General features: G+C 41.1%; 1 protein-coding gene across 1 annotated transcript in view; it reads left to right on the forward strand.

Annotated features, from left to right (window-relative positions):
- LOC126188919 (armadillo repeat-containing protein 6 homolog) overlaps nt 1-20,285 on the forward strand; it is a 113,481-nt gene extending 93,196 nt beyond the window's left edge. The window contains exon 6 of the mRNA XM_049930632.1: nt 19,719-20,285. Within this exon, the coding sequence (XP_049786589.1) occupies nt 19,719-19,931 (213 nt within the window). The 3' untranslated portion in view covers nt 19,932-20,285. The remainder of the gene's footprint in view (nt 1-19,718) is intronic.
- The last annotated feature ends 242 nt before the right edge of the window (nt 20,286-20,527 follow it).

Consider the following 20,527-nt stretch of genomic DNA (forward strand, 5'->3'; position numbering starts at 1 on the left):
AAGAATGGGTAGCTCTGAGGGATGAAGTAGTAAAGGCAGCAGAGGATCAAGTAGGTAAAAAGAAGAGGGTTAGTAGAAATCTTTGGGTAACAGAAGAAATATTGAATTTAATTGATGAAAGGAGAAAATATAAAAATGCAGTAAATGAAGCAGGCAGAAAGGAATACAAACGTCTCAAAAATGAGATCGACAGGAAGTGCAAAATGGCTAAGCAGACATGGCTAGAGGACAAATGTAAGGATGTAGAGGCTTATCTCACTAGGGGTAAGATAGATACTGCCTACAGGAAAATTAAAGAGACCTTTGGAGATAAGAGAACCACATGTATGAACATCAAGAGCTCAGATGGAAACCCAGTTGTAAGCAAAGAAGGGAAAGCAGAAAGGTGGAAGGAGTATATAGAGGGTCTATACAAGAGCGATGCACTTGAGGACAATATTATGGAAATGGAAGAGGATGTAGATGAAGATGAAATGGGAGATACGATACTGCGTGAAGAGTTTGACAGAGCACTGAAAGACCTGAGTCGAAACAAGGCCCCCGGATTAGACAACATTCCATTGGAACTACTGACGGCCTTGGGAGAGCCAGTCCTGATAAAACTCTACCACCTGGTGAGCAAGATGTATGAAACAGGCGAAATACCCTCAGACTTCAAGAAGAATATCATAATTCCAATCCCAAAGAAAGCAGGTGTTGACAGATGTGAAAATTACCGAACAATCAGTTTAATAAGCCACAGCTGCAAAGTACTAACACGAATTCTTTACAGACGAATGGAAAAAGTAGTAGAAGCCAACCTCGGGGAAGATCAGTTTGGATTCCGTAGAAATACCGGAACACGTGAGGCAATACTGACCTTACGACTTATCTTGGAAGAAAGATTAAGGAAAGGCAAACCTACGTTTCTAGCATTTGTAGACTTAGAGAAAGCTTTTGATAATGTTGACTGGAATACTCTCTTTCAAATTCTAAAGGTGGCAGGGGTAAAATACAGGGAGCGAAAGGCTATTTACAACTTGTACAGAAACCAGATGGCAGTTATAAGAGTTGAGGGACATGAAAGGGAAGCAGTGGTTGGGAAGGGAGTAAGACAGGGTTGTAGCCTCTCCCCGATGTTATTCAATCTCTATATTGAGCAAGCAGTAAAGGAAACAAAAGAAAAATTTGGAGTAGGTATTAAAATCCATGGAGAAGAAATAAAAACTTTGAGGTTCGCCGATGACATTGTAATTCTGTCAGAGACAGCAAAGGACTTGGAAGAGCAGTTGAACGGAATGGATGGTGTCTTGAAGGGAGGATATAAGATGAACATCAACAAAAGCAAAACGAGGATAGTGGAATGTAGTCAAATTAAGTCGGGTGATGCTGAGGGTATTAGATTAGGAAATGAGACACTTAAAGTAGTAAAGGAGTTTTGCTATTTGGGGAGCAAAATAACTGATGATGGACGAAGTAGAGAGGATATAAAATGTAGACTGGCAATGGCAAGTAAAGCGTTTCTCAAGAAGAGAAATTTGTTAACATCGAGTATAGATTTAAGTGTCAGGAAGTCATTTCTGAAAGTATTTGTATGGAGTGTAGCCATGTATGGAAGTGAAACATGGACGGTAAATAGTTTGGACAAGAAGAGAATAGAAGCTTTTGAAATGTGGTGCTACAGAAGAATGCTGAAGATTAGATGGGTAGATCACATAACTAATGAGGAAGTATTGAATAGGATTGGGGAGAAGAGAAGTTTGTGGCACAACTTGACCAGAAGAAGGGATCGGTTGGTAGGACATGTTCTGAGGCATCAAGGGATCACCAATTTAGCATTGGAGGGCAGCGTGGAGGGTAAAAATCATAGGGGGAGACCAAGAGATGAATACACTAAGCAGATTCAGAAGGATGTAGGTTGCAGTAGGTACTGGGAGATGAAGAAGCTTGCACAGGATAGAGTAGCATGGAGAGCTGCATCAAACCAGTCTCAGGACTGAAGACCACAACAACAACAATAGTAAGCAATACATCGTAGGAGTGTGAAATACCCATTAATGATAATTTTTGAGTGTCCAGTTAAGCTGTTGGTTCCATTTCACGCACAATTCTTGGATTCCAGGCAGTGAACACATAACAGAAAAACTCATAGAAGCTGGAGAAGATGACTGGGCCTGTTATCGAAATATTATGCATGAAATGGAAACAGCTCAGCTGAATACCTGGAAGACCACCATTAATTAATCATGCTGAGAAAACCTGATAGATCACATGAATTACTGATGTGTGAGTGGATAATATGAGGCAGTATGATTTAATAAAATATTCTTTGACTCCATCCACGTCAGTAGTTCCAACTCCATGAGCTACCTACTGAGCATTCCACCACCGTAGTCAAGTGGTAACTACTGACTGCCATGTTGCTGATAGCACCATCTTCATTTAAGCCATACCTCTGGTCCTGACTTTGCTGATGCATACTTCATAACCACGGAAGTCATTGTTTTTGTTCTGAATCTGTTGTTTCCACTTATGGTGGAGTTTAACAATCTTTGCAGCAGTATGGTACATAATAGGAAGATATTCCTATTCTTCTTGCAAAATTGTATTCACCACAAAGGTACAGGAACCTTTTCCTTCTCCAACCTTTGGCAGACCATAAATACAACACAAGTTTACATAAAAATTATTTTATTATTAAAAGTTGTGGACACTTACAGTTCCTATTGACATAATGACAGCAATGATTGAGACTGTTAGCATACCTGCGGCAAAGGTTTTAAATATCCTCTTCGTAAAATTTTGCCGCCAATGAACTGAAATAAGTCTTGACACTTCTCTTGAAGTGCCTTGTTAATTTTTAAATGCTGCCCTCCTAGCCACTTATTCAGTTCAGGGAAAAGATGGAAGCCACTCAGCAAAAGAAGAGCTATAATCTTACGTTAAAGGTTTAGCACAATAAATTAAGTATTTTCGTTAGAAACTGAGTGTATGTCTTGAGACGGTGGTAACTCAACATTTGCAAATACTCAGACTGCATTCATCCAGTATTTAAGAACAAGAGCACTTAATGACTTTTTAATATTTTTTTTTGTGTGGGATCTAAAATTTAAAAACCTCTCTCACACCAGCCTGATTTAGCTTCACTGATCAGGATAGTAAAAACATGCATATGTTAAGGGAATTTTCATTCACAAAGCAGGCTTATCACATTCACACAGTTCAAATCTGTTCTGTCCTGATTAAATTGAGCTTAACTTAAATTCCATAAGGCAGTGAAGCAATTTCGAAGTCTCGGTGCGATGAAAATTGTCAGTCGATCTCCTGGAAACATTTTTAATAATTATTAACTTTCGGTGATCACATGGGGAAGACCAGAGATCTGCTGGTAAGACCGTGTTAGCCTATTTATTTGAAGTAACTGGATATCTTGAGCATACAAAACGGCAGGTTCGTCCAGTGTAAATCAGACGTTCCCCACTGATCCCGTGCAACACAGCGTAGTAAGCAGACACTGTCAATAATAATCAGTTAAATGATACGCGAACACACTTACTTTAGTTTAGTTCATGTATTAAATTCCTTCTCATACAGAATCTCATCAAGATGACGACTAGCTCAACAATACACACATATACATCCTCCTCCTTTCACGACTAATCGGCAAGAATTCCTTCGTTCCTTTCATAAGAGAAAACATAGATAGCAGAGAAGCTATTCCATGGAGTAAATGGACGCTCCAAGGAATAATTGGGCTTGAAACTACTTTGCATTGATAATCGGTAAGATAAGAAGAGATATTTCGAGATATGTACTGAGTTATATAATTTATAAAATTTCTGAAAATATCGCGGAGAGACCACTGCAAGAGACATTACATCGCCCCTCGCAGCGAGCAAAGTTGATATGTATCCACATTGCGAACTAACTATTGGCTTAGCTAACACATTAGAATTTGTGGAACATACGTTCCTATAAATTTTAAGAAGTTAGTAAGTCTTTGATTACAAGAATTGAAAGAGATTTGGTATCTTCATTACCTAGATACCTAGTTGTTGCTTTCACATGTACTGGGGCATACCCGCATCCCACGTACACAACCAGGGAAGATGGACTTCTATAGTTGTTAATCAGGTCTACCTATTCAGGAACTGGCCTTCACAGGGAAACCCCGGAAAACCTGGAGGCTTAGACCCAACTAGGTATCACAGATGATAGGAAAGAGAATAATTTAGAAATTTGAGAGATATTCTAGAATTCACAGGAAAGATAAAATCTACCTCATAGCCAAAAAAAATCTTACACATGCAGACTTTTTACAATCTTCTGAAAAATTTTCTTCATCAATGTCTTGCTGAACTGCGGTGAAACTGATCGAACAGGAACATGGGACACGGCACGGAGGACAGGCGTCGCATTGGCGTACCGGACAGGAGGCTTAACGGATTTGAGAGACCAGAAGGAATCTCAGGAACAGGTACTCAGGATTGTGGCATGAAACAATCGAAATTCGTCTAAGGAATGGTCAACTATTAAAGATTCCTGGAAGAGAAGGGTTAGTCGAATTTCTCCAGATTCATTTTGAACTCAAATATGGACCTGATCCATCCAATCTTCCATCTGAGGAATGGGAAAATCCATTCGTCTTATACTTTCCACACCTAGGTGTCTTAATCGATACTGTAGTTGCACAATATCACAACTCCAGATCGGAAAACAATTTTGAAAACGTGGATAATTTCATCCATCTTCTTGAGTAAGCCAAAAGGTTCTAATCCTGGTTTTAATTATTTATTTATTTTTTTTTTCATTGGCTTTACCATGTGGAAGTAGATCTGGATATTTCCTAATTTGGTTTCAAGTACGAATGTGGATAGCATGTCAGAATGTTGAAAACTTTATTATTTGAGACAATTTCCAAAAAAATTTATATCTTACTCATACATGATTAAAATGAAATTTTGCTGAAAGAGAACGTTTAATTAAGTCTTGCTGCATGACCTCTCCAGCTGAAATTAATCTTTGTTAGTATTTATTGACAATCAAATTTTTCTCTTTTATACTCCAAATGCCGCATTTTCTCATGAACATATATAAATGCAATATAACAATAAACAAATCCAACTGGAAAATGACACATTATTACAAATTCAATGAAGAACTTTCTTATTAACTCTAATTTTATAAACTCACACTAAGCTAGTTAATTAAATTCTCTTGAATAGAATTTAGCTCGCGCCAAAAAAAACAGCGAGTCTTTATATCTGTGGACAGTAGCAATTGATTCTAATTTCCTAACGCGGTTCATTTGTTCTCCTGTGAACTGTCTGTTTACAAACACTAACTTCACACGCAAGTGCCGTATTCGATCATATAGTTTCAGTAAACTTATTCTCATTGGAGATTAACACTCCCTGAATGTATATTATTTCACACGCACAAGCTTCTGTGGTGATTATCGTGTAGACAGATAATCCGCAAGTCTTCACAGCAGCAATAGCTACAGTTCAATCCAGATATGCTAATAAATACGCACCAGGATTCGGTATATCAACTATTATATATGGACCTGTATACAGTAGATTCCATTTTCTGATGGTCGTCTTCAACCTTGATGACTTGATGTGTCTTCTTAAAAGAATTTTCTGTCTGATATTGAAAGTCTGAATCCGTTTGATGTTTCTGTCATGGATTTCCTTTCGCTGTCTTGCTTTCTCCGTAATATTAATGAGAGCATTGCGAATTTTTTCTTCCCATGACATTTTGGTGTCCTCGAGTTTAGGCAAGTTATCTACCCAAAAGTTTCTTTCGTTATCTCTGAACATCAGTTCATTCGGGGTAAAGTTTGTAGAACTATGAGGTAAATTATTATAAATCTGCTCAAACTCGGTCAAATAGTTTATCCAGGTAGTTAGTTTATCATGACAGTACGTTCTCATGAATCTGTTTAGTTATCGAAAAACCCGTTCAATTAAATTCCCTTGTGGATGATAGCAAGATGTAAATATCTGTTTTATTCCTAGTTGTGATACTAATTTTCTCCATAAATATCCAGTAAATATCTTCGCATTGTCAGAGATTATAGATTTTGGAATCCCTGCATGAGGAATGTAGTCATTTACAAACTTTACTGCGGCAGCTCTTGCGGTTGCTGATTTTATAGGATATAGTTTAACATATTTTGTAAACACATCACCGAATCCAATAATGTACTTAACACCACCTCTGGCTCTAGGAAGTGGTCCACAAATATCACATGATATAAGTGATCTTGGTGCTTCAGGTATTATTGAGTGAAGCGCAATTTTATTTCCCTTGTTGTGAGGCTTAGCCTTTTGACAGAGAACACATTTCTGTATGACTTTGTGCACTTTTCGCCTTATATTTGGGAAGTAACCATAATATCTAATCTTATTAGCACACTTTACAACACCAACATGACCTCAGGTCAAATGTGTAAACCAAATTAATCATTCTTCATATTCTTCGGGTATGCAGACACACCACTTTGGATTCTCAGCCTTCCCAGATTTAAAAAATAAAATATTATTCACAAGCCGGTAGTATTCCAAATTGACCATAGGATTTTGTTGATTGAATTGTCGTATTATAGCATTCCATCGTCGATCCTTCTTCTGAAGCTGAGCCATTATCTTACATAAATGAATATAATATAACTTGTAATTATTTTCTTGAAGAAGAAGCACTGGAAATTCTGCCTTATTATTTACATCCAGTTCAGGTGTTATTCCTTCTGGAGATCTTGACAACGCGTCAGCTATAATATTTTCTTTTCCGGCTACATGAATAATTTGAAACTGATATTCTTGCAGTGCCAGCGTCCACTTTGACAAGTGAGGATGCAGCAACTTACAAGTTTGTAAAAAGGCTAGTGATTGGTGGTCACAATAAACGGCTATCCTTGAGCCATATACATAATAATTAAACCTTTTCAAAAACCAAATAACTGCTAAAGCTTCCAATTCCGTAGTGGTATATGCTCTTTCACAGGCGGATAAAACTCTGCTAGCAAATGCAATTGGACAAAAGGTTTTTACACCATCGATGTACCTAATTTGAAATAAACAAGATCCTAATCCCACATCTGATGAATCAGTGGCTAAACACAATCCGACATTCATATCAGGGTGGTATAATAGCGAAGCATTTATCAGTTGATCCTTAATTTCACAAAAAGCCTTTTCACAATCATTAGACCATTGCCATGGTACATCTTTCCTCAGGAGCCAGTTTAGTGCTTCAGAGTTCATTGCTTGAGTTTTAATAAATCGACGAAAAAATGAAGCCAAGCCTATAAAGCCTTTCAGTTGTCTTCTGTTTCTTGGAGTTGGAAAATTTTTTATCGCACTAATCTTCACTTCTGTTGGAAGAATGCCTTTTGCATTGATCATATGTCCTAAGAATTTAATTCTCTGTAGAGAAAATTGGGAGTTTTTTAGATTTGCAGTTATACCAGTTTGTTTGAACACAGCAAAAATCCTCTTAATAAGTTGTACATGTTCCTCCCAAGTTTTAGAGGCAATTAATAGATCATCCACAAAAATTGTTATTCGACTATGTAGTTCTGGTCCTAGGGCATAGTCCAACGCAGAAACAAAAACTCCAGAGCTGATATTGAGACCAAACGGAACGACCTTGAACTGATAGCTTCTCCCTCCATATATAAAAGCAGAATATTTTCTTGAGTCCTTGTCTAACTGGACTTGCCAGAACGAACTTCTCAAATCAGTACTGGTTAAATAGGATACATCTTGAAATTTCTGTATTAACTCATCGATGTTCTCCGGATGTGTGCGGACAGGTACTATAATTTTGTTAATTCCCTTGCATCTAATACCAATCGAACTTTTCCTCCTGGCTTTGGTACAACAAGCAATGGAGAACAATATGGGCTGTTCGACGGTTCAATAAGATTCCAGTTTAACATTTTTTGTATTTCTTCCTGAACTGGTTGTTTTAATCACCAGAGAATGGGATAGTGTGTGCGGCAAAATGTCTTATGGGGCTTAATCTGTAATGTACAAACATATCCTCTTATAATTCTGGCTTTTCATCGAAAACTGACTCATATTCTGTTAATATATTGAATAATTGTTCCCTCTGACTATCCGTTAGGCAATCTGACTCAGCAGTCTTCTGTTCGACTGTTTGTCTGAAATCCTCTTCTTGAACTGACTTGATCGGTAGTCGGTACATATTATTTTCAGCACAAATCAACTGCACAGCAGCACCACGGAAATATCGCTCATACACTGCCTCCTTTCTCAGTAAGATCAGTGTAACAAATTGATCTTCAATTTTAAAATGCATCTTTCCTTCTACCAAGTCCAACTTGCAATTGCAGGCTTGCAAAGTTCCAATGCCAAGAATACAATCTACTAACAACTTTTCCACTACAAGGAATGTGCATTGTTTAGCTACATTTCCCCATTTTATCTCTATAAGCGTTTGTATCTTGACGTTCCGTGATTTTGCTCCCACTGCACCTATAACTCGGCAATTTTGTACTGGTAGGACAGGGATTTTCTTAATTTTACTAATTCTGCGAAACAAAGTTCCGGATACTACGTCTGTAGATGAAGCTGTGTCCAATACAACATTGGTTAAAATTCCTCCCACTTCTGTGATGATCTCAGACACAGGAACCCTTTTATCTTCGGCTACACAGGCCTCTAAGTCTCTCGTCAATTCATCTGTCATTAATTCGCCTTCATTATATCTCAACATTGCCACGGAATTAATTTCGTTTAAAACAGGTTTGCCCCTTTTGTATACCCCGGCCGACTTTACGGAGCATAAAGCGGCCCTCTTCAGTTTAAATGTCCCAATACCACGATTTGTTTATATATTTCTCAAAGTATTTCTTTAAAGACCCACGTGAAAAGGAAAAAGATTCCGGGTATAATACCTCCTGCCTTAAACGTTCTTGTACTTCTTCAGACCAGTATTTGGATAAAAATGCTCGTTCAAAATCTTCATATGTGTTCCAAGTTGATATCATATCAGATGCCCATATAGCTCCTGACCCCTGAATATAACCGGTCACGAAACTAACCTTTTGCCACTCACTCCAATTTTTTGGCAATACTCCTCTAAAACTTCTTATAAACACTACGGGATGAACATTTTTCTTGTCTGGGTTGTAGATCTGGAATTGACGGTGTTTCAGCATTTTCCCCTCAGTATTGCTTTTACAATTACAGTCATTATGACTACCCTCATAGTGTTGTGATTGATGTTGATTGCAAAAACGAATGTGTGCATTAATGTCCCTGTCTGTACTTGATCGGTTAAATAATGTAGCTTCATTGATAGATCTTGTTATGGGTTCATTTCCTTGCGTGGAACATAAATCTTCTCGAGATAGATTTAAAGATCTCTCAATGTTTTCTTTCCATTGTTTAAGTTCTTCGCCTAGTTGTTCTCTGGCTTCTCGAAAACCTTTATTAAATAAATTTTCTTCAGAACTGTCGGTCGTAGATTGTATAGCTGCTCTGACCGTATGTTCAATATTGTCTGAAGAAATGCTTTGCCTTTCCAAACTTAACTGCGAGAATTTTCCCGCGAGAATGTTTACCTTATGATCAACCTCATCTTGTCTCTCCTTTATGTTATTTATGGATTTATCCAAATTTTGGATGTCCTTCGGGATCTTGTCTTGTGATTGTCTCAAATCCTGCATATCTGCTGACATCTCACTTACTTGTTGCTTTAATTCATCTTGAACTTCAACTAATACTGGAATTACCACCATAGAACATTGCATCTGTTCTTGTGCTTGAACTATCTGTGGGATTGACTCGACCTGCTCTTTAATAGCTTGGTAGCAACATACTCGGTTAGCTCTAGGCGTAACTACTTCGCATTTTCATTACACTGCTGAGTGACTTTCTCAATTTGAGCAGCTAATTTTAATTCTGTCTTTTCATTCTGAATTTTCAATTCTTCCGCAGTTTTATTTAATTTATCATCAAGTTTCTGAAAACTCTCTACTAATTTATTATTTAATTCCACTTGATTAGCTTCTAATTGCTCCTGGACTTTCACTTGATTGGCTGCTAATTGTTCATTCAATTCCCTTTTAGTCTCTATTTGCGCTTTAGTTAAGTCTGTTACATTTTTGGTTAACAGTGTTAACTGCTGCATGGTTACAGTCAATGGGTTTATTTCGTCCTGCTCAGATGACATCGAAACACTTAAGCTTTGTTGTGGGGCCTGACTAATGCTGCCGCTAGGCACTACTTCAGTTAAGCCAGCGTCTAATGTTTCACTAACCTCAGAAACAGCTGAGGGCTGTTGTGATTCGCTCTGCTGTTGCATTGCCATTTTATAAGCCGCCCTACTAAGAACCATTAATACACAGAACAACAAATATATAAAGTCACTCGCATCTGAGTTAATAATGTCACTGACCTAAACGTTGCATAATACTCACTCATAATAAACACTTCCTGTCTAAAGTTCAACCCAACATTCACTTAATCAATCTGATTCAAACCGATTGACATTTAAATAGTTATTCTAAATTTCTATCTACAAAAATTTAATTGTATATTGTCTGGCCTGAACGACATTCTCGTAGGTTGTGGCGAAATTGTGACTTCTGGAACAGGCCTCATCTTCTTTTCTCTTGTGCACATGCAACATAAAATTCACACAATGTTTAAGTAATGCTCAAAAATGTGTCCTGTCACTTTTTAATATTTTTTTTGGTGTGTATCTAAAATTTAAAAACCTCTCTCACATCGGCCTGATTTAGCTTCACTGTTCAGGATAGTAAAAACATGCGTATGTTAAGGGAATTTTCATTCACAAAGCAGGCTTATCACATTCACACAGTTCAATACTGTTCTATCCTGATTAAATTGAGCATAACTTAAATTCCATAAGGCAGTGAAGCAATTTTGAAGTCTTGGTGCGTCGAAAATTGTCAGTTGATCTCCTGGAAACATTTGTAATAATTATTAACTTTCGGTGATCACATGGGGAAGACTGGAGATCTGCTGGTAAGACCATGTTAGCCTATTTATTTGAAGTAACTGGATATCTTGAGCATACAAAACGGCAGGTTCGTCCAGTGTAAATCAGACGTTCCCCACTGATCCCGTGCAACACAGCGTAGTAAGCAGACACTGTCAATAATAATCAGTTAAATAATACGCGAACACACTTACTTTAGTTTAGTTCATGTATTAAATTCCTTCTCATACAGAATCTCATCAAGATGGCGACTAGCTCAACAATACATACATATACATCCTCCTTCTTTCACGACTAATTGGCAAGAATTCCTTCATTCCTTTCATAAGAGAAAACATAGATAGCAGAGAAGCTATTCCATGGAGTAAATGGACGCTCCAAAGAATAATTGGGCTTGAAACTACTTTGCATTGATAATCGGTAAGATAAAAAGAGATATTTTGAGATATGTACTGAGTTATATAATGTATAAAATTTTTGAAAATATCGCGGAGAGACCACTGCAAGAGACATTACAACTTGCCACAAACTTTACACATAATTTCAAATCTTTACAAAACGTTCACTCACTCACATCCCCCAGAACAAAATCAAAGAAAGAAAGTTTATCATTTATTACATTTTCGCAGTTCATGCAGTAAAATTGCAGCATCAGGCAGGATTAATTGATTACTATTTACTACTAACTGTATATTTCCAACACATTTTACCAACAGTACCTCCAAAATTATATCATTTTATGGTGCATAGTTTGGGAGATAGCACATTTTATGCTCAAGAGTTCAATACTTTAAAAGAATTGGGCATGGGGGGAGGGGGGGGGAGTGTCTACTGGTATGAGCTAAATTGAAACTTTTGAGGGGAAGAGTTCCTTCTCTGATCTGCTGTCCAGTCTACATGTCATTGCACCCACTAAATATGCTTTGTCACATGAAAGTATTTGTGACACCCGTGACTGGTTGTCTTGCATATATATCACCAACACGATGCCTTCTGCCCATGATATCAGAGATCAAGTGGCTGCAGCAAGATGTGAGCACAGGCTTGCAGTCCTGTTCCTGCAGATACATAACAGTGCTCATCAGTGTGCATGGTAGTCCTGGGCTAAACCTAAATTTTATTGAAGCCTTTCCAATTTCCTAATGACCCATCCTGCGTAAATGATACTTTGAACTTGTTTGACCATATTGGCTCTGTTCCAGCTGTTCTCTCTCACCCTCACATCATCAGTCCCCCCTGCAGGTCTGGGGGTAGAATAGGCTCGAGGTATTCCTACCTGTCATAAGAAGCGACTAAAAGGAGTCTTACACGTTTCGGCCTTTATGTGATGGTCCCCTGTAGGGTTTGACCTCCATTTTTCAATATTTTCCTGAAGAGCGAACCAGTTGGGGAAGGGTGCCTTACATGATGGATAGTGTCCCTCATGTGCTGAGACCTCTCACATCCTTCGTCAACGTGGATCTGCACTTCAGCTCATTCTCCAGCTGTTGGGCGTGGTCACCTTCCTGGGTCTGTTTTCCTCCATCCTCTGTGCAGTAGTATTTTCTGCACTGTCGACGATAATGGACTTCTTAGCTTGTTTGTGCCTGATATCCAGCACGGTAGATGTAGATGTAGATGAGGTAGCCGCTCTGTTGTGGTGGGGCCACCATGTACCCTGTTGATTGTAGCCCCCTGACCACACAGGGATTGCTCTGCTGATGCCCGCACCATTAACTCCCCACATATGCCAAGGAGTAGATGCCCGTCGCCCTGGGGCATTGGGACTCCGACAATGGCCGTCCTGCCAGGTGGCCTTTGCTGTGGCTGGGTGGCACTTGTTGGGAGGGCCCCTGGTCAGAGTAGGTGGCATCAGGGTGGATGACACGCCATGAAGTGTAGTACGTCATCTCTTGCTGGTGGTCAAACACAGGAGTCTCTAAGCAATCAAGGTCTAACTTCAATGCTAAGAAAAACAATCCCAAATCGTCCCCCTCCCCTCTCCCTCTGGACACACCATGGGAGTAATGCCAGGCTAAGGATGGCAGTGAAGGTTATTGACCCTGGTACCTCATGTGATAGGGAATCTTTCTTGTCAATGAAACCTTACTTTTTTGTGGAGCATTTAGAGGACAAGTTTGGGGAGGTGGAGGGCTTGTCCAAAATGCGGTCAGGGTCAGTCTTGATAAAAACAACATTCTCTACCCAGTTATGGGCACTACTTGCCTGTGAGAAGATGGGGGATGTTTCTGTTTCCATCACATCCCATAAGAGCTTAAATATGATCCATAGTATCATATTTCACAGGGACCTTCTTTTGCAGTCTGACAATGAGCTGCACGCCAATTTAGAGCGGCGAGCTGTCCATTTCGTCAGGCGCGTCCACCGGGGTCCGAAGGATAATCAAATTGCCATCAATGCCTTCATCTTGGCCTTCGAGGGTGACACATTACCTGAGAAGGTCAAGGTGATGGTCTATCGCTGTGATGTAAAGCCATATGTCCCTCCCCTGATGCGGTGCTTTAAGTGCTGGAAGTTGAGCCATATGTCTTCCCGCTGTACTTCCAGTGTCACCTGTCGAGATTGTGGACATCGTTCACATCCCACTACTCCCTGTGCCCCGCCTCCCATCTGTGTCAACTGCGGAGAGCATGCTTTGCCTTGCTCTCCAGTCTGCAGGATTCTCCAGAAAGAAAGAAAAATAGTGGAATACAAGACCCTGGACTGACTGACCTACACTAGGCTAAGAAATAATATGAGAGGCTACATTCCATGCATATGACGTCAACCTACGCCACCGCTACGACAATGGTTCTACCATCTTCCGTTCTGTCGAGTACAGTTGGCTCTCAGAGCCATCAGACTCCACCTGCCCCCTTGATGGTGGATGGCACTTCCCTCCCTGGTGCTCCTGCACAACCTACTTCAGGAGCAACACACCCCCAACAATTGGGGATGTCAGCCCCCACTTCTCAGCCAGAGAATTCTTCGGCTCCTCTCGCCAGGAAGGGATCCCTTGGGTCACTCCCTTTCCAGGTCCCTACCAGTGGCAAAGCTGACACCCGCCAGTGTCTGAAGCAACCAGAGGTAGCTGGTCGTAGGGCTTCACAGTCCTCCTCAGACCTTGAGACTGAATCAGTGAAGCCCTCCCAGCTGGACAAACCTAAGGAGCAGTGATAGAAACCTACAGAGAAAAAGACCCCCAAGAACCAAGGCACTTCGGTGGCACCCACACCATCACTCTCTACAAGTTTTGTGTTTGAGGATGAGGTGGAGGTTATGGCGTCCGCTGAGGACCTAGATCTTGCTGGGCCCTCAGACACAATGGATGTCTATTGAACAGGTATTCATCTGGTGGCAGCAGGTGACCCTGTGGCATAAACTGCCTCAGTGAGTGTTTCATGCCTTCCCAGTCTCACAATCACGTAATCCTCCAGTGGAATTGCGGCAGTTTTTTCGACCGCTTGGCTGAGCTATGGCAGCTGTTAAGTTTTACACCTGCTTTCTGCATTGCCCTCCAGGAAACATGGTTCCCGACAATGTGGACCCATGCCTTTGCAGCTATAAGGGATATTACAGGAACTGTAGCGACTATAATAGTGTGTCAGGTAGAGTTTGCGTCTATGTCCTGAACTCAGTATGTAATGAACCAGTGCCCCTTCAAACCCCTCTTGAAGCTGTGGCTGTCAGGATAAGGACGACACAGGAAATAACTGTCTGCAATGTATATCTTCCTCCAGATGGTGCAGTACCAATGAAAGTATTGGCTGCACTGACTGATCAAATCCCTAAACGTTTCCTACTTTTGGGAGATTTTAACGCGCATAACCCCTTGTGGGGTGGTGCCATGCTTACAGGCCCGAGGTAGTGAGGTCGAAAATGTACTGTCACAACTCGACCTCTGCCTCTTAAGTACCGGTGCCCCCACAATTTCAATGTGCTACATGGCACATGTTTGGCCATTGATCTCTCGGTTTGCAGTCCTGGCCTTCTCCCATCTATCCACTGGAGAGCATGTAATGACCTGTGTGGTAATGACCACTTCCCCATCTTCCTGTCACTCCCCCAGTGTCATGCCCACTGACACCTACCCAGATGGGCTTTAAACAAGGCAGACGGGAAGCCTTCACCTCTCCTGTCACCCCTGAATCTCCCCCACATGGTGCCTTCGATGTTGTCATTGAGCAGGTCACTACAATGATCATTTCTGCAGCTGCAAACGCTATCCCTTGTTCTTCAGGGTGCCCCCAGCAGAAGACAGTCCCTTGGTGGTCACCGGAAGTCGCTGAATCAATTAAAGAGCATTGGTGAGCTCTACAGCGACATAAGCGCAACCCTTCCCTAGAGCACCTAATAGCCTTTAAGCGGCTCCGTGCCCGTGTTTGCCAGCTTATAAAATGATGGAAACAGGAGTGTTGGGAGAGGTATGTGTCAATCATTGGGTGCCATACATCACCTTCCCAAGCCTGGACGAAGATCAGACGTCTTTTTGGGTACCAGACCCCAACAGGTGCCCCTGGTGTTAATATAAGTGGTGTGTTATTTACCTATGCAAACACGATTGCCAAGCACTTTGCTGAGCACTTTGCTGAGCACTATGCTCGAGCCTCTGCATCAGAGAACTACCCCCCAGCCTTTCGCACCCTCAAACGGCAGATGGAAAGGAAAGTCCTCTAGTTCACTACACGCCACAGTGAACCCTATACCACCCCATTTACAGAGTGGGAACTCCTCAGTGCCCTTGCACATTGCCCCGACACAGCTCCAGGGCCAGATCGGATCCACAGTCAGATGATTAAACATCTCTTGTCTGACTACAAGCGACATCTCCTCGTCATCTTCAACTGGATCTGGTGCGATAGTGTCTTTCCATCGCAATGGCGGGAGAGCACCATCATTCCGGTGCTCAAACCTGGTCACTACTTGATGTGGATTGCTACTGGCCCATTAGCCTCACCAACATTCTTTGTAAGCTGATGGAATGTATGATGTGCCAGCGTTTGGGTTGGGTCCTGGAGTCACATGGCCTACTGGCTCCATGTCAGGGTGGCTTCTGCTGGGGTTGTGCTACCACTGATAATCTTGTGCCCCTTGAGTCTGCCATGCAAACAGCATTTTCCAGATGCCAACATCCGGTTGCCTTATACTTTGACTTACGTAAAGCATATGACACGACCTGGTGACATCGTATCCTTGCCACATTATATGAGTGGGGTCTCCAGGGCCTGCTTGTGATTTTTATCCAAAACTTCGTGTGGCTCTGTACTTTCTGTGTCCAAGTCAGTGCCTCCCATAGTTTCCCCTCTGTATTCAGGAGAATGGCATTATCAGGGCTCCATATTGAGTGTGTGTCAGTTTTTAGTGGCTATTAACAGTCTAGCAGCAGCTGTAGGGCCATCGGTCTCACCTTCTCTGTATGCGGATGACTTCTGCATTTGATACTGCTCCTCCAGTACTGGTGTTACTGAGCCGCACCTGCAGGGAGCCATTCACAAGGAGCAGTCATGGGCTCTAGCCCACAGCTTCCAGTTTTCAGCTGTGAAGTCATGTGTCATGCATTTCTGTCGGCATTTCACCACTCATCCAGAACCAGAACTTTACCATAATGATGATCCACTCACTGTAGTGGAGACATATCGATTCTTAGGACTGGTTTTCAGTGCCTGATTGACTTGGCTACCTTACCTTTGTCAGCTGAAGTGGAAGTGCTGGCAGCACCTCAATGCCCTCTGCTGCCTGAGCAACAGCAACCGGCGTGCAGATCACTCTATGTTGCTGCAGCTCTACAGAGCCCTTGTTCAGTCCTGCCTTGAGAATGGGAGTGTGGTTTACGGTTCGGCAGTGCCCTCAGCATTGCTTTTACTCAACCCAGTACACCACTGTGGCGTTCGCTTAGTGACGGGAGTTTTTAGAACGAGTCTAGTGACCAGTGTCTTAGTGGAGGCCGGAGTCCCTCCATTGAAGGTTAGGCATGCGCAACTGCTCACCAGTTATGTTGCTCACGTTCATAGTTCTCTTGTGCATCCGAATTACCATCTCCTTTTCCCAACCATGGTGGTTCATCTCCCGCATCAGCGGACCAGATCAGGGCTTACGATTGTGGTTTGCATCCAGTCCCTTCTGTCTGAACTGGAGTCCTTCTTGTTACCACCTCTCCTCGAGGTCCATTCACGTACACCTCCATGGTGTACACCTAGGCTGCAGATTCTTCTGGACCTTTCGCATGGACCTAAGGACTCCATTCACCCTGCATCTCTCCGCTATCACTTCCTCTCGATTCTCGACATGTACCAAGGCCATGAAGTGGTTTACACTGATGGCTCGTTGGCTGATGGTCATTTAGGTCTGTGTATGCTCGTGGAGAACATACTGAACAGCACTCCTTGCCAGATGGCTGCAGAGTTTACACTGCAGAGCTGGCAGCCATATCTCTCTTGAGCACATCCACATCCATTCATGCCCTGGTGAGTCTTTTCTTCTGTGTACTGACTCCTTGAGCAGCCTACAAGCTATCGACCAGTGCTACCCTCGCCATCCTCGCGTTCAGTGGTGTTTGAGTGGACCCCAGGACACTTTGGAATCCCAGGCAATGAACTTGCCAACAAGCTGGTCAAACAGGCTATGTGGAAACCGCTTCTGGAGATGGGCATCTCCAAAACAGACCTGCATTCTGTCTTACGCCGCAGGGTTTTTCGGCTTTGGGAAATGGAATGGCATAACAGTATGCACAACAAACTGCTTGTCAGTAAGGAGACTACAAATGTGTGGAAGTCTTCCATGCGGTCCTCTCACAGGGAATCAGTTGTCGTCTGCCAGCTCCGCATTGGCCATATGTGGCTAACACATGGTTACCTCCTCCATCACGAGGACCCACCTCGGTGTCGCTTTGGCTCACAAATAATGACGGTCGTCCACCTCTTGCTGGACTGCCCACTTTTAGCCGTTTTGCGGCAGACTTTTAACTTTCCTAGTGCCTTACCTTTGGTGTTGGGCAACAATGCCTCAACAGTGGCTTTAGTTTCACATTTTTATTCATGAGGGTGGGTTTTATCATTTGATTTATGTTTTAACGTATGTCCTTTGTCCCTCTGTGTCCTCCACCCTAGTGCTTTTAGGGTGGAGGTTTTAATGTGTTGCAGAGTGGCTGGCTTTTCCTTTTTATTCTTATGGTCAGCCAGCCATGCCAATTTGCTCTCTTGTTTTGATCTCTTCTACATGTTTCATGTGTCTCTCTGTGGTTTTCTTGTCTGAATTTGTCCATTTTAGTGTTTGTTGTCCTTCTGTCATTCTTGTGGTTTTCTCCTTTCTTCCAGCTGTGTTTTACATGCCTCGATTATTTGACTCCCACCCCTGTGGAATTATTTTAATCAGAACGAGGGACCGATGACCTCGCAGTTTGGTTCCCCCCCCCCCCCTTCCCCCCCCTGTCCCTCCCTCTTTTAAACCAACCAATATCATCAGTTGCCGGCATATTCTGAAATGTACAGTTTATTTGCTGTGTACCAATGAAACAAGTGTACTGCATGATTGAATATGACAAATTCATTCAAGCACTACTGTGTAAATTATTGCTTTATGTTATCCTACGTAATTGCTATTTTTGTAATGCTTCCCTGATTTAAGGAAACAGTTGTATACCTCAATAAGTGAATTGCAAAAGAGATTGTGATAAATTTTTTTCGGTTTAACATTGAAGACAAAGCGTGATTTGTGCGTTGTTGACGTGTGCTTTGTTTAGTGTGGAAAGAAGTCCTCAGTGTAAGAGAAATTATTCAGATCCTGCTGAATGTCAGATATTTAGTTGGAAAAGCCACCATGCCCAAGAGCTGTCCTATTTTCAATTTTGCAGGTATGACCCAAGAAGACACTAATGTGACAATTTTCTGTTGCTGTTGGAGAGAAGTAGTGTTTGAGTCAGTATTGTTCTTAACCATTTTGTTACATATTGCATTAAGTTTAGTAGGTGCTGCTTGTTTACTGGTGCAGAGCTTATCAGTTGCTAAAATCAGTATTATATGTGACTCTTGCTATTTGCCAGCAGTAACAAATAACCAACATGTGATGGTATCAAGCAGTTTCCTTGAGAAAATATTGTGGGATACACAAAATGTGATGTGGCAGGAGACTTGAGAGCCATACATTGACTAGTGTTATACATAATGATCTTACTGAGGCAGGCAGGTTTGTATCTACTTGTGGAATGATGAGTGACTACAGTTTTTGTATGTGGAGGATACCAAGCCCAACACATCCCGGTGTTTCGTTGTAAGACCTGTGATTTTCTGTTGGGGCTCTCTCTTGTATTCAGAAATCCACAATAGCAAGGCACACATCATCAGGAGAAATCTGAGAAGCACCTGGGAATAGTGGCCATCACAACAGGCTATTTACCCAAACCCTTGGACAATGTTATAATGACAGTGATAATGGTGATGATAATGTCCACCTTTACTGAACTTGAAACAAGAGTCATGTAGATTGCTTGCTGTACCTATTGTTGGGTAGAAATTTATATCAGTCATTATCTGTATAATTTTTCTGGAGGTAAAACATCTTTTTACAAAAAAAAAAAAAAAAAAAAAAAAAAAAAAAAAAAAACTTCAATCTCCATGTCTGTACTTAGGACACATATTGTTACTTCTATTGTTCTCACTTTGAATGTAATTGCAGTATTTCATAGTAACAGTTCACTTTTTCATGGTATTCTTTCTGCATGTACTGTGTACCATTTCTCATTCACATATTATCTCTGGTTTCAGGTGAAAGGTTGTTGGGCAATTCGGAACATTGTGGCAAGAGAACGATCGCTGGCTCCTTTATTTCTTGAGATGGGTGTTGAAGAGCATCTGAATTCCATCATCAAAAAGCATGATAAAAGATGTGACTATGATGTAAAAGCTGCCCTGCGTGATTTGGGTTGTGAAGTTAAACTCATAGAACAGTGGACAGGAAAGGGAGGTGCTTTAAATTAATAATTTGCATGCAGACTTCCAAGTTGTGCTTTCTCATCGTAAATAACAACATCTATTTACATGAACATTTTGTAATTAACTCATTATATTAATGAATATTAATATAAAATCATTTGATTTTTGTGCTTGGTAAAACCAATAGCTCCAAGGCGAGTTGTCATATTGATATATTTGCTAACAACTGGTGCAGTCCCTTTGTGTGCTGGTACCTATTTTTGGAAGCATCACATTTGACTCTGCACTGATGACTAAAATTTTTGTTTTTTAGCTATCTAATTTTGTTAATTTTAATATAATACTGTTAACTGTGATTGACATTGGAACAATAAATGAAAAGCGACTTTATAATGTTTACTTTTTTGTTTACATTTTCAGAAATTGTTTTTCTTTTTTGGTGAGTAGTCAGGCAGATTGTGTTCAAAATATATAAAATTGTATGCTCCCTCATAACTAGCTGGATGGGCTAGTTAACACCTCAGTGGAGAGGAATAGCATGTCACATGCACTGCACTATTCAAATGAACCTTCAAATTGATGCTTGGTTTAATCTTCCTACAGTTGTCATTGACTGATATTTATGCACTTCTTTCTAAGAG

This window comes from Schistocerca cancellata, chromosome 5 (assembly GCF_023864275.1).
Source record: "Schistocerca cancellata isolate TAMUIC-IGC-003103 chromosome 5, iqSchCanc2.1, whole genome shotgun sequence".
In the NCBI taxonomy this organism is placed as follows: Eukaryota; Metazoa; Arthropoda; class Insecta; order Orthoptera; family Acrididae; genus Schistocerca; species Schistocerca cancellata.